Source organism: Pundamilia nyererei, unplaced genomic scaffold, assembly GCF_000239375.1.
Source record: "Pundamilia nyererei isolate P.nyererei 1_Seehausen unplaced genomic scaffold, PunNye1.0 scaffold00212, whole genome shotgun sequence".
Taxonomy (NCBI): Eukaryota; Metazoa; Chordata; class Actinopteri; order Cichliformes; family Cichlidae; genus Pundamilia; species Pundamilia nyererei.
This window is the reverse complement of record NW_005187613.1, coordinates 600,110-613,974: the sequence shown is the minus strand read 5'-3', so window position 1 is coordinate 613,974 and position 13,865 is coordinate 600,110. Positions and strand designations below refer to the sequence as shown.

The 13,865-nt window shown below is 42.2% G+C and overlaps 1 protein-coding gene across 2 annotated transcripts in view; it reads right to left on the bottom strand.

The window, feature by feature from the left end:
* gtf3c3 (general transcription factor IIIC, polypeptide 3) overlaps window positions 1-8,801 on the bottom strand; it is a 10,674-nt gene extending 1,873 nt beyond the window's left edge. Inside the window, exons 1-16 of one of the 2 annotated variants that reach the window (XM_005748071.1) lie at window positions 8,545-8,801; window positions 8,353-8,425; window positions 7,502-7,815; window positions 7,307-7,430; window positions 6,971-7,162; window positions 6,041-6,206; window positions 5,743-5,890; window positions 5,482-5,647; window positions 4,636-4,736; window positions 4,373-4,544; window positions 3,956-4,158; window positions 3,094-3,195; window positions 1,746-1,878; window positions 1,430-1,655; window positions 1,291-1,345; window positions 729-864 (exon numbers count right to left, since the gene is read on the bottom strand). In XM_005748071.1, coding sequence (XP_005748128.1) covers window positions 729-864; window positions 1,291-1,345; window positions 1,430-1,655; window positions 1,746-1,878; window positions 3,094-3,195; window positions 3,956-4,158; window positions 4,373-4,544; window positions 4,636-4,736; window positions 5,482-5,647; window positions 5,743-5,890; window positions 6,041-6,206; window positions 6,971-7,162; window positions 7,307-7,430; window positions 7,502-7,815; window positions 8,353-8,425; window positions 8,545-8,637 — 2,404 coding nt within the window. In that variant the 5' untranslated portion in view covers window positions 8,638-8,801. Of the gene's footprint in view, window positions 1-728; window positions 865-1,290; window positions 1,346-1,429; window positions 1,656-1,745; window positions 1,879-3,093; window positions 3,196-3,955; window positions 4,159-4,372; window positions 4,545-4,635; window positions 4,737-5,481; window positions 5,648-5,742; window positions 5,891-6,040; window positions 6,207-6,970; window positions 7,163-7,306; window positions 7,431-7,501; window positions 7,816-8,352; window positions 8,426-8,544 lie in introns of those variants that run through there. The other variant, XM_005748072.1, reaches the window with a different exon arrangement.
* Window positions 8,802-13,865: the final 5,064 nt, after the last annotated feature.

The following is a 13,865-nucleotide window of genomic DNA, read 5'->3' as shown; positions in this document are numbered from 1 at the left end:
CACTAATGCTGCAAATTCAACAAATCACCATTTTCAATTCTCTGCAACCTGTAAAATCTTTTGAAACTTTCATCGGGAGTTTAGTTCAGTAACATTTGAATTATACTCTAATGGCTGACGACTCGAAAATTATGCCGACTGTCATTTAAATCGACTATGTAGGAAAAACAGAAAAATATCATAAGAATTTGGAACGAGCTGTATTTCAACAACTTACGAGATTTAACGGAGACAAAACTGCTGGACTGTTAATTATTTATTTAAATGTTGGGATCAAATCTCTTTGGCACTCAAAGCATCTTTTTAGTGTTTTATATCATTTTAAGCAATGTTACTTTACCAATATGTGTCCAGTTGCTTGGATATTGTTATAAAACACATTTTAATTCACATAATTCTCTTTCAATGCAAAGCAGTGTTGGAGGTATGTGATCATCGACATCTGCAATCAAGAACGAGCTAATAAGCAAAACTTGATGACATTAGTTTGAGAGGTGTGGCGTAAGCAAAGGAAGGGCTCCTTTAAAATGCTGGTGCACATCAGTGGCAGATCACATGTTCCTCCTAAAATGACAACAACATGACGCGGTCCCTGATTATAGCGCTGATGCTGTGATGGTCGTCACACTCCAAAGTGGTCTAAAATCAATCATGTAAGATATGCTGAAGTACGGTAGTGATGTTAAATGTTTTTATCATCTCTAGTTAGTCGATTCGTGTGCGAGTACCAAGAGCATGTTTGAAGCTCCCTGACACCATGGCGTTATGTCCGCAGAGAACACAGAGGGCGTGATTGTCAGGATGTTTAAACAGCATGCGCAGACAGAAGCGATGGTGGCGCTGGTGCTGTGACGTTATTGTCAGCTGCAGAGAGTTAAACAAACAAACATTTGTTTACAAAATCTTTCCACCAATTTCAGGAAATCTATGCTTTTGATTCATTTGAATATTTAGTATTAGCAGCAAATCTTCATACAGACTATGACAATGCATCAGAGGCTCTCTGGTTAATAAATAAATCAACGACGGTAAAAATGAAAGAGTCAAAATTCAAGATAAGTGGTCGTTTCAGAAGAAAGCAGGCACATTTCATGAGGACAAACTTTCCTGCTTCTCGTTAAGTGTAGTGACGCATTTCCTGAATACAAACAAATACTTTGAAAATATATTTAAAAGTTTGTCCTCACAAATGTGCCGCTTTAACTCCTAGAAAGAAAAGAGTTTAGTCAAATAGTTGGGCCAGTTTCTCCTTTAGTGATCTTCTATTCTGCTGACTGTACACAAGCAGACCTGGTTAAAAATATTCCAAAGCTGAGGCAGAGCCACATTTTCCAACAGCATCAGTCTGTTGAGAGGAAAAACAGAGAAATGTTATATTTATTATAATTGCGGCATGCTCTTTATGCCAGGCCACGCCCATATTAACTACCTGATGTAGTTGTAGGCCTTGTAATAGTTGTGGTCCAGGATTGTGGCAGACAGGCCAATGAACTCCAGTTCTTTCCTCCTGGGCTTGTTGTCATAGAACGAGTAGAACTCCATGGCCGAATCCACAAGCATCTCCGCCTCCTGGAAGCGCTGCACCTCACACAGCGTCAGCACACAGCTCAGCAGCAGCTGCCACCAGTCCTCTTTGGACAGGACGTTGGTTTTACCTGATGACAGTGACAAAGTGAAATCCAGTGACCAGACCAACTACGGGCTCTAGCTTGTAGCCAAGTACGATGCAGACAAAGATAACATACCAGTGTTGTCCAGATAGGCCGTTTCATGGTCAGCAATCTCTGGTAGCATGTCTTCGACCTTCACGAGCCTCAGGTGATTCTCACCTGACACGTTTACAGAGCTCACACACACCTTGGCTCGCTGCATGGCCACCTATAAACATGCATGCGTTATGCACCTTTGGATGACTCCCAGGACGCAATGAAATGTGCGCAACAAAAACAAAAAATGGAGCATTTATTTGTTCAGATTCACCTTCTCTCACAGTAACCTCATTGTTGAGGAGAACTCTCAGTAAACAAACTACAGTAAAAAGCCCGTCTTATCAACTTTGAGGTGTTTGTCCTTTTTCCCTGTCGGGTACAAAATAACTTGAATGATAAAAATGTTTGTTAAGAAAAACCAAACAATTACATATGAATAGGGATGGGTATCGTTTAGGTTTTATCCGACACCGGTACCCATCCCTACATATGAAGAACAACAAACTGAACTTCCACTAAAGTTGTGTTTACACTGTTAGCCATTTGTACTTGTGTCAATATCACTGACAGACTGAGAGCAGTCACAGTTCTCCTGGTAAGTGCATTAATATTGTTGGTCTAGTATATATTTACTTATTGATCCCAGCTGTCACAGGGCGAGAGGCGGGGCACATCCTGCACAGGGCGCCAGTCTGTCGCAGGGCTCAGAGACAGACAATCGTCCGCACTCACATTCACACCTGTGGGCAATTTAGAATAATCAATGAACCTGTCCCCACATACTGCATGTGTTTGGACTGAACCCACAAACACAGAAGGACCTGATGGTGGAATGAACTCAGGCCCTTCTTGCTGTGCAGCAGCAGCAGCGCTAACCACCGTGCCGCCCTGTTTACTGAATTATGAAATATTAATGCAATAACCCAGCTGCTAATGCGAACTAGTTAACATCATTTACGTGTCAGGCAGATTAGCTCTGATCCAGCCGAAGCAGCCGAACGGTCCTCCTAAATTCAAAGCATCCAAGTAGTTCTGCATTTTTTCAAAACTTCTAAGATCATTCCCTCTTTGATTTCACTGACACTTGGCTAGACTGCAGAGCTGAGGTCAAACGTAGTGTATTCTATATGTGGAACAGTTGTACCAACTCCTTTGACTCTATCAGAGAGGAAAACGCACTCTTTATAGCCGCAGTATGAATAAAAACAGAATATTTGTGGTGGCCGTCTCTCAGCCTCCTATTGCATCAATCTGAAACTCCAATGTAGCTTCGTTTTAGAGTTCTCACATTCACAAACTTATTCATGCTGCCCGTCCAGCAGGGTGACGACGACCCCCCATCATGAGCGGCTGACGGGTAAAAAGCAACCGTAAAGTGTGTTACCTTGAGCAGCATCGAGATCATGGTGATCACAGTGTCCAGGTAGTCCTGCATTTTCCCCTGGGTCTTCAGGAGCGTAGAGCGATGGAGCAAAAGCTTTAACTCCTACAAACACAGAGATTTACAAAACCAGTTACCAAACACAGAGCACTGACCAAACAGCATAGCATCCCCAAATGCTGCAGGTGATGGTTTTCCTTTTTCCAGCTGGTAACCAGACTACGTGTTCTTGACTCTAATCTCAGCTCAGGTCTGGAAAGCACAGAAATCTTGTGTTTAACCAGAATCCAAGTAAACTATGAAAGCAGGTAAACTGCTGTGGGTCAAACACGCATGATTACACTGTAAGCTCTGAGGAGTCGTGCATTAAACAATGAAGCAATGAGGGATGTGGGCAGGAAGTCGTTTGCTCACTCTGCATCATATTACCACTAACAGTTGGTAACTAACTGGTTGCTACCAGACTCGCCGGGCTCCAAATCCAACTCACTATTGTGCTCTCCACACCTAATCACTTCAACGGCTCACGTCTACGCTGAGAGAAGCCAAAAGTGGCACCCACCCACTTCACATCACTACACTATCTCACCCATTGTTGCTTGAAGTTCCCAAATACATCCACTTTCCGTGGTCTCTGGTCACTGGGTTGCTGATTACAGCTTCAGTGGGGATGCCCCTTTATACGCTGTGACTGTCAGTGCTCCTGACAGAGCAGAGGTTTGCACTCCTTTTCCCCTTTGGTGTTACCAGAAAATGTCCATGAAAAAGACCTCTAAAAACCTCCATGACATTTCAGGAACATTGTAAATGTAAGATAATGCAACCTAACGTGATAATGCAAAAAGCAAAAACAAAGATCCCCTGCCTTTTGTGCGGCTGAAGAATCGTGTGCTAGTATGTTGCTATCATACATGGACTCCAGCGCCTTAAGGGCACAATCCATGCGGCCCAACTGTTGCTGCAGTGTGGCGAGGGAGAGCCGGGCCTCTAGGTGCTGCGGAGCCATCTCCACCACCTTGGTGTAGCTTTCTGCTGCTGCCTCCATGTGGCCCAAAGCCTTCAGACACTCTGCAGATGACAAAGGAAAGTGACAAAGACACATAACAGTGGTTTTCTTTTTCCAAGCCAGACCTGAAGTCAGACCTCGTTTAAGGTCTTGGCTTCTCTGTTGTTACAGTTTCACACATGAAGAATATTCGGGATGGAAGGTGAAATGTCTTTTTAGTCTAAGTTTGCAGACGCACCTCTTCCTTTAACATCATTCCCTTTTTGCTGGACCTACCTGCATGCCGCAACCAAACAACAGCCAGGTTGTACTTTTCAGATACGACGAGGGCAGTCAGCAGAGGCAGAGCAGACATGTACTTGCCCTCTTCCAGATACGCTTCACCGACATCCAGGTACAAGTCGCCGATCTCTTCTGGACTCTGCTCCATCAGTGTTGAAACCAAGCCCTATAAGCAAGAAGATTCTAAAATGAAATGATCTTTTCATAAAGACTTCATTAATAATCTGAGCTCTGTATGTTTTTGAGTCCTGTTTTACCTCGGTGGGTGCGTAGACATGTAGGTGTATGAAGCACACAATTAACTTGGTCCTCAGGTCCACTGGGACGCTGTCTGGTACCTGTACATCCACAATTTCACCTGGAAACAGCACACAACGACCAATCAGTAAAAAGAGTTCCCCAAAGACTCAGGCAATGATTCTTTCACGTCATTGGAGGATGTTTGGCCCACTCTACTTAGAGGGTTTTGAGACTCAATATCCTATTTGAAGTCATGCCAACGTGTCTCAGCAGGATTGCTGCCAAAGGTAGCATCCAGCCTCATGTTAAAATGATAGATGTGCTAAACAGAGTTTATCTATTTGTGTTAACAGTAAATCACCTTTATTCTCAATCAAAGATAAAATGAAAGCATACGTTTGTTTAATATGTGGAACAAAAAGTTTGAGTAAAGAAATGTTTTAATGTCTGGATTTTCTGTGCGTGGACATGAAATACTCATTAAATAATTCTGAATATAAGAAATGTTATCGAGTATGTTGCAAGTGTTAAACACACAATCACGAGTTACAGGTGATTTTGCTGATATAAAGCGATCGCTGCATGCATCTGTTGAAGTGTCTTTTGAGATCACTGAGCGCTCGAGTGTGGAAAACATTTTGAAAAACAACATCTAAACACATCCTGTTTATGCAAACGTAGTCACAGAGGCACCACTAAAGAAGCCACAACGAACGCTCACTTTGTGTCCTCATCTTTCTGCACTTCCTATAAGACGTCATGAAGGCTATGAGAGTTCTTCATATGATGAAGAACAGCCACGATGAGTTTGAATCCTCTTGTAAGGATGTAAATGTGTAGCGCCTCGTGTCGTTGCAACTTACCGCTCTCCTCTGCTGCAGCTTGTTCTTCCTTCTGTGTCCCGTCTGCAGGTTGCTTCTCCTGGTCTTCGGTGCTCTCCTCTTTAATCTTCTCTTCTTGTGTTGGTGGAATAACATCTGAAGTGGATTCACTTCTGACCAAAACGATGCCTACAAACTGCACCAAGACCTAGGAGAGCAAACACGTGGAATGTTTATCCATTTAAACCGACAACATTTGTTCTCAGTCTAAACGGCAGTAAAGGTTTTTCCACAGAGACCCACCTGCAGGGCCTTGTTGTACTGCCGGTTGGTGATATAAAGCTCAGCGGCCATGTTGATAAAGTCGTCACTGACCAGGTCGGGGTGTCGTGCCAAAGCTTCCTCAATCACACTCAGAGCTGAGGGCAGGTCACTGCTTTCATAGTAACTCCTAAACACGACCCACACAAGCAAATACCGATAACTGAACTGTCAGGGTGATGATCCAAGATCAGATGGTTTGAGGTGACGGTATTTTAGGGGCAAAACGAGAACATAGTTTATGTGTATATAAAAACACATGTCAGTGTGTGTCCCTTACTTGGCCATGTCTTTGGAGAGCTGTATGAAGTGCTCTCCATCCTCCAGCGGCAGAAGTGACAGGATCCTGCGGTAGCCGTCCATGCACTGTTTGTGCTCTCCCAGGCGCATCTGCAGGCTGCAGCGCTCCCACAGATAGCGCACATTGGTAGGATCGTACTTGATAGCTGTGGAAATGGAGCAAGGCTTGAACCTAGAGCAGTATATAAATGATAACCAGCGTTTCCCTGGTCCCTGTTTGTTTTGCACTGGTGGCTCATATTCCACAATTCAACGGTATGAGAAGCACCAACGATAGAAGGCGCAGGAGCAGTCATTTTTAAACCGCAGATTTGTCAGGACTTGACTGTTTTCTGTTGTACAAAGTTCACAGACACGTTTCAGATTTACACGTTGGACTCGTCTGCACTAAAACAGCTCGTCTCTGGATAGATTCGACAGCTTAAGCGGTACGCAGGACTCGTCCAGAGGAACACCTGTCCCACATTTAAGACCCCACACAATCCCTGACACCTTCTGACTTTGCTCTTACATCAGAAAATCCATTGTTCTTGTGCTGTTTGATCAGAAACTGCAGAGACAAACACACTTGATGTGTGTTACTTTTATTAGTTCATTTCTCAGCCCCTCAGCTGATTTGTTACTTTGCATGGCTCTTCCAATATTTATCCCACTAAGTAAATCCAGTCTGAGAGTTTTAAATATGCTGCAGCAATCACCCCGACTACAGACTGAGGAAATTACAGGGCTTATTACTGCAGCATAAATATAGCCATAGGACCATGGGACTGAAGTACTGGCCCTGCAGTAATGAACATCCACTTTAACACAACAGGTAGGGACTGCGTTGTTCAACAGGTCCACCAACAGACAATAAACAGATGTGAGGTTCCAGTGGGAAGTGATGCGTGCCGGTCCGTGTCAGACTGACCTTTGCTGTAGCAGATGATGGCTTGCTGGATGTTGTCCTGCTCCAGAGACATTTCAGCCAGTCTGATCCACTCCTCGCAGTCCGAGGGGTTGAGGTGGGCGGCGATCAGGCCAAACTGCAGCGCTTTGCTCATGTCCTCTTCATCCTCGTAGATCATAGCCAACGTGGAGAAAGGCTCATATGCCAGAGGAGCTGAGGGACAAAGGGAGAAGAGATTTTGTTTTTAACTTTTCATAGTGTTTGAACACTAACTGGCACACAGACAAACCAAAGTTAGTGTCGACACAAACAGCGAGTGAATATATGCCTGTAAGGTCACGCAAACCCACTTCGTACCCTGTCTTATGATCTCCATACACATCAGGATGGCGTCCTCTTTCTCTCCTCTTGCATAGCGAATGTTGGCTTCTCCCATCAAGCCTCTCAGAGCCCGGGGCAGCTTGCTGCCATGACGACGCCCCTGTTCACATAGTTATATATTAACTAAGAACTGCAAAAACTCACCTAGGCCTGACCGTTCGCCCGTCTCACCTTCATCATCTTCTTGTTTTCTCGATTCAGCTCCATCTCCAGTGCAAACACATCTCCTACAGTCACATCTTCTGCCATTTCTTTAGCTTCACTCTTCTTTCCCTGTTGTCTCCCCACTTGTCTTGGCCTCTTCCCTATCTCCTCTGCCTGCAACTCTTCTTTGTCTGCAATGTAATCCTTATCATGTGCATCATCAACATAGCTCAGGCTGTCCTGCTCTTCCTCCTCCTCCTCCTCCTCTGAAGATTGTGGTTCAGCAGTTTCTCCCAGCATGGAGGCAAAGGCCAGCTGGACTCCTGGGCTAACTCCATCCTCTGAGAAGACAGGAAAGCTGGCTTGAGTAACATTACCATACTTTGCATGCAATCCAGGATGGGAACCAAAGTAAGCTGACCCAGTTTTTATAAGCAGTCTCTGACCAAAACAATAGCTTTATGAGCAACACTCAGTACTTTGTGGACCCTTAAGAACAGTAGTTATTATCTGTCATTTTTATTGATGTTGATATCAAATAAAAGGCAGTTTCAGACATTTTAACTTGTCAAAGTAGGAAAATCACAAGAGTTCCATTAAGAGAAATTCTGACCTGTTCAAGAAGCATGATAAAGGCTAAATAGTCCAGAACTGAAATCTATTAGTTTTTCCATTAGAGGAAAGATGATGGCAGGTTGGAATTTACATTTGGTGAATATGTTCATCCAGTTTTGTTGTTCCAGTTATTTTTAAAACTTTGTTATATTCCTAAAACCATGACAATTACAACACACTCGCTCATGGGATTCAGTGTCGCTATCTATTGAAAGAAGGGTCCATTATTTACATTTCCAGAGCCACTGACAGAGAGAGATTACCGATCTTCGTTGAGATGAGTCCGGACGTCGACGGGAGCTCAGCGTCTTCCACATCTTCAGCTACCTGCCCTGACTGAGAGGTCAGAATGAAGGAAGTATATAATTTTATGTCACACAAGTCCAAGTGATGCTGAGGAGTGATGCTGCCTCAGCTAGACAGCTAACAGTTACTGAACTAACAACATAGCTTACCTTGGCTTTCCGCTCGTCTCTCCTTCTGTCGAACTCTTCAAAAGTTATTCTACCCTCGAGGTAATCTATGAGCTCATGACTGAACCCAGACATGTTTCCCGCCACTTCAAACAAGCTGTCACTTCAGTTTACGGACACATAAATCATGTGTACGACGCTGCACATCCGATACGTGACGTCCGCTAGCACTCTAAACTCAGACATTAACTAACGTGAAACGGCAACCACGTGATCCTTCAAAAACTTCCGGGTTAGCGCTCTCAAAATAACAGCACAGGAAGTGCTGATTGGGCCATACCAAGTGCAGCTTTGTCATGGGGAGGATAATTAAATAATTCATTTTAAATTATGTTTCTTTTCTTTTGTTTCTGAATTGCAGTTATGCTTAAAATACAAAACACAAATGTTCAGTATTATTAATCTAAAATAATTGTTTCTGTTTCTTTGTGGTCAGATGATTTGTCAGTATTTGTGTTCCCTGATGTGGCTGCACTCCGTCCCATTGTAGAAAACGAAACATTTCCCGTTTGTGTGGGGCTGTCACGTTGTTGTTTTTTATTTATTTTATTTTATTATTTTTTATTTTAATTATTTTTTTAGTAATATTAACATACAAACAAAATGCACCATATATTACAGATTGAGAGAATAAACATTCCTTACATATTAGCAACTTCCATACATGCGAAAAAGAAAATATACAGATTATTAACTCACTAAATCAAAATCTTCCAAAAAGGAAACAAAAAAGCAGCCTTTTTCTTTTTAACTAAGGTCAAAGATTTAACCAACAGGTTTAAGTCGTTTTTCCAGTGAGCTAGTGTTGGTTTAGTCTTAAAAAACGACATTTATGTTTAAATTGCTTGCACAAGATTAATAACACATTAACACCATAATTAGCTTTCTTTTCTTTCAAAAACACTCCAAACAATATCATATTTAAGGTAAATGGGGTAATTTGAATCCCACTGGAATAAAGCCAGGTATGAAAATCCAACCAAAATATTTGTATAAAATTGCACAAAAAGAATAGATGGTCCAAATCCTCCTCTTCTGTTTCACAAAATACACACTTACCAGTTTCTATTTTGAATCTATCACCAAGGAGTCTATTTGTCGGGTAAATTTTATTCAAGATTTTAAATTGGACTTGTTTCCCTTTAGGCGCTGTCACGTTGTGCTTTTGGATCCTGCACAGTAGTGACATTAGGTGGAGTGGCTGCTTCGAACTCCCACGCACACAACTTGGACCTCGTTAAAAATAATATATATACATGTATGTACAGACACACACATTTATAAAGAGGGAAATGTGATTGATTTTGGTGTCATGAATGTTGCTTTAAAGCTAAAACTGTTTAAATCTTTTCTTAATAACAAGCAGTCAGTTTGATCAACAGGCTCTTCTCTACTGAGATTCATAAACAGAAGTTCACATAACAGACCAGTATGGACTATAGATGTGTTATTATTAATAGAAAATTTGAATGAAAAGGGAGTTTTCCAAAGGTTTTTGGGAAATATCACATTTCATGAATCATATTTGTGATGTGTTACTGTGTGAAGAACTTGGTTTGAGATTCAGTCTTCACTGTAATCCTAAAATATACACGGTGATAAAAGCAATGCCAGTTCCTCTAAAACGGTTAGAGAAGATCTGCTGCACTGTCCCTAGTTTGAGCAAACTCAGCATTCAATATATTGACTTTAGTGACCGAAAAATCTCCAAATTTATTAGAATGACTTTAGTCAAAGATTTTTTCCGCCTAATCAGGTTAAAAGGCATTATATCCTTGAAGATTTGGAATTGGTTTAGAACACCAAAATTAAATTTTTTTATTTTTAAAATCGCTCTGCATCTTTTTTTTCTTTCCTTTTCTTTTTTTCAATTTTGTATTTTTTTTAAATCTTTTATATATTTATCTTTAATACTTAAAGTTATATAACGTACCTGCTCGACTTGCATTGTTACAATACGACACTGCATTCAAGTTTCTGCGTGACTGCTGCAGCTGCAGTTAAAGCGCTGTAACCCAATTTTACAGCATCAAGCGAGAAATTAGAATCAAACTTCTGAGAAAGGAGACTTTGAACACAAATAAGTGTGATGAAAACCATTAGTAATGCTAGAAAGCATCTGCAGTTCGACACCTGTGGCCTAAGCTGATCCTGCAAGTATTCAGTCAGGACTGCAGACAGGAGTTAATAGAAGATAAAAGCAGAAAGGTGTTTGGCACTGGCAGAGAAGATTTTTAATGTTTTTCATGGGCACAACCCACATATTTCTTTACAAATGTCACACTATTTAAAGGTGGACAAAAATAAAAAACCCACAAAAACAAAAAAAGGCTTTCAGATTTATCAATTTATTGCATTTATTGATTATTGTTATAATTCTTAATAAGAACCACTGCTACAACAAATCGATCAAACACAAATGTCCTTACTAGGTGATACGTATAAACTGGTCGTGAATGGAAGCACTTTACTTTCCAGCTTGGGAGAAACATGTGGCTGAGGTCCCAAAGCCAACAATGCACGGCTTGAGTAGTAACTGGAAGAAGGAAAAATATTAACCTCAGCAACTTCACTTTCAGTGTTGTATATGTTGCTATGCTAGATGTGGCAGTTAGCTGTAGCTCATAGGTGTCAAACTCTGGCCCGCGGGCCAAATTTGGCTCACAGCCTAATTACATTTGGCCCACGAAGCCATACAAAATTACTATTAGAGCTGGCCTGCCATTATTATACAGTGCATGTACTGCTAATACTACAATTCCCAGAATGCTCTGTTGGTGTTTTGGCCCGCCAGTCACGACAGGACTCATTAGCACCCTCTCCTCTGTTGACCATAGTCATAGCAACCATGCAAATACTGCCATGCTACCGAACCCAAAATGGCTAAAAGAATAAAAACAGGAGCAGGTGGGAGAATATGATGAAAATATGATGAATGATAACATTTAATTCAGAAGGCTGCAAATACAGTTTTTATTTAAGAAATTCCACTGATGTGTTATTTAATTGGAACTTTGATTCTGCATGTGTGCAATATTAAGTTATATATACATTTATTAAGCTTTGCTTCTTCCATACTCAGTTTTTCAGCAAAACTTGTTTGAGTCCATAAGAAAAGATTCCTTGTTATATTTAGAGGAAGTTTTTTTCAATGAATATTAACGTTAGCCCGCGACTTTGATCCAGTTCTGAATTTTGGCCCACTGTGTATTTGAGTTTGACAGCCCTGCTGTAGCTATACAGCAACATAGCTTAGCAAAAGACATCTTTATGCTTTTTTTTCTTTTAAAAAAATAGCTTTTGAAATGTGACAGTGTCATCCTGACCGGGTGCTGTCGCTACTCTTCAGGCACACATTTACCTGTTACATGGTTACGAGCTATAGCGCTGCTACGGCATGCTGGATGTTTTTGCTTTTGTTTCAGCCTTTGTTAGTATATTTTCCTTCTTCAAGCAGTTCTTCTTTATTAATTCAGACCTTGTCCCCCCCTCATATCAATGCCTTTCACATTCTCAACTTTTCATTTAAAAAAATATAAACAGCATACTGAATTCTGTGATTAACACAGTAATTCTCCTCCTGTAATTGAAATACTTCTAAGCGACCCCTGAAGGTCCCCGACCCTCATGTTTGGCACGTTTGGCGCAAGGAGGGCATGGAGGTGGGAGGTGTCAGTCAAATCAGTGATTTCGACGCTGAACGGGCTGCATGGTTCCCCACAGGAAGAACTGGTTTGGTTACAAACAAAAGTTCCTGAGCAGGAGCACAGCTCCATGTTCGGAGTACTGTTTGTTTTCGATCACGCAGCGTAGTTGGCGTATGTACCAACTAAGGATGAAGAGCAGGGATGCGAGGAAACGAGGAGATGGGATTTGAAGCGGTCCGGGCAAAGTCGATCTTTTACATCGGAAACCTCACCGAGCAGCAGACAGAACGAGGTTGGAGCATGATTTATAAACGGGAGCCGTAAGAAGCAAACGTTTAAGAGGTGCTGCTTCCCTTGTTGGGTTACGAGCAGGCGGCGGGGTCGCGCCTGGTTCTGACGGCGGATTCCGCTGCTGAGGGATCTGTTGGGTCAGGGCCGTGAGGAGGCCTGTTGTCCTTCAGTGCGCGACGTGTTTTCGCCGCTCTCAGCGTGTAAACGACGGGTTGTTTTTGTTTTTCAAAGCAAAGGTACGGAAGGCGCCTCTATATATGCAATAACACACTTCTTGTAGCACAACAGAGTATGCGTTTATGACAAGAACCTCAACAGCTGGGTTTAACTGTTGTTTTTGTTCCCGTTAGCGCTGCATGATCCCATTTCTTTAGGCAACAGCCTGACTCTGACGAGCTTGCTATTGTGAGCGGATGAAGTCATTCTTTGATCCATTTGTAGCAGCAGCAACAAATAAATCTGTAATTAGCCACAGCACACACAGCACACACAGCACACACAGCACACACAGCACACACAGCACACACAGCACACGCTTTAGCCTCGAGTATCAGCTTCATTTATTGCTGTCAGGAGGAAAAGCTGCAGGAGCAAAGAGTTAAACCTGTTATCAGAAGCATTCTCTATGCAGACAGGTTTTGGTCCACTTGTCTCTACAGAAACTAAATCCTTTGGGCTTATGGGCTGCTGCTCAGCACCTCAAAGCTTTAGCCCCTCCACATATTGTCTTTCCACTTTGACTCTTGTCATCGTCATGCTGGAGACCCATCGCTTCACTGTTCTTACTGTTTTGGAAGTTCTGGTACTTTACAGTACATGGGACAGTGAAGCCATCCTGTCCCCTTAGCAGGAAAACAGCCCCAGAACATAATGGTTCCACCTCCATGCTTGATGGTGGGGATGTTGTTCTTTGGGTCACACTCAGTATTTCTTTGCCTCCAAACACAGTTGATGCCAAAGCGCCCGATTTCATCTGACCACAGCACTTTGTCCCAAACCTTCTCTGAATCATTTAAAGGTTAACTGGCAAACTTTAAATGGGTCTGTACACGTACCTTCTTGAGCAGGGCCCTCGCAGGTGCTGCAGTCTGTTACAGCAAAGTGTGTTACCAGCAGTGTTCTTGGTGACTGGAGACCCGACTTCCGTTAGATCATCAACAAGCTCCTTCAGTGTAGTTTTGCGTTGAAGTTGCACATTTCTCATGATCATTCCAGACCCAACGATGGTCTGGAGATTGATGGTCATTTTATATTTCTAACATTTTCTAATAATCCTAAAAAAACAGTGATCACCACCTCACCAAATGTTTTGCTGGTGGTCTTGTAGTTTGTTTTAGTCTTGTGCATGTCTAGAACCCCAACCAA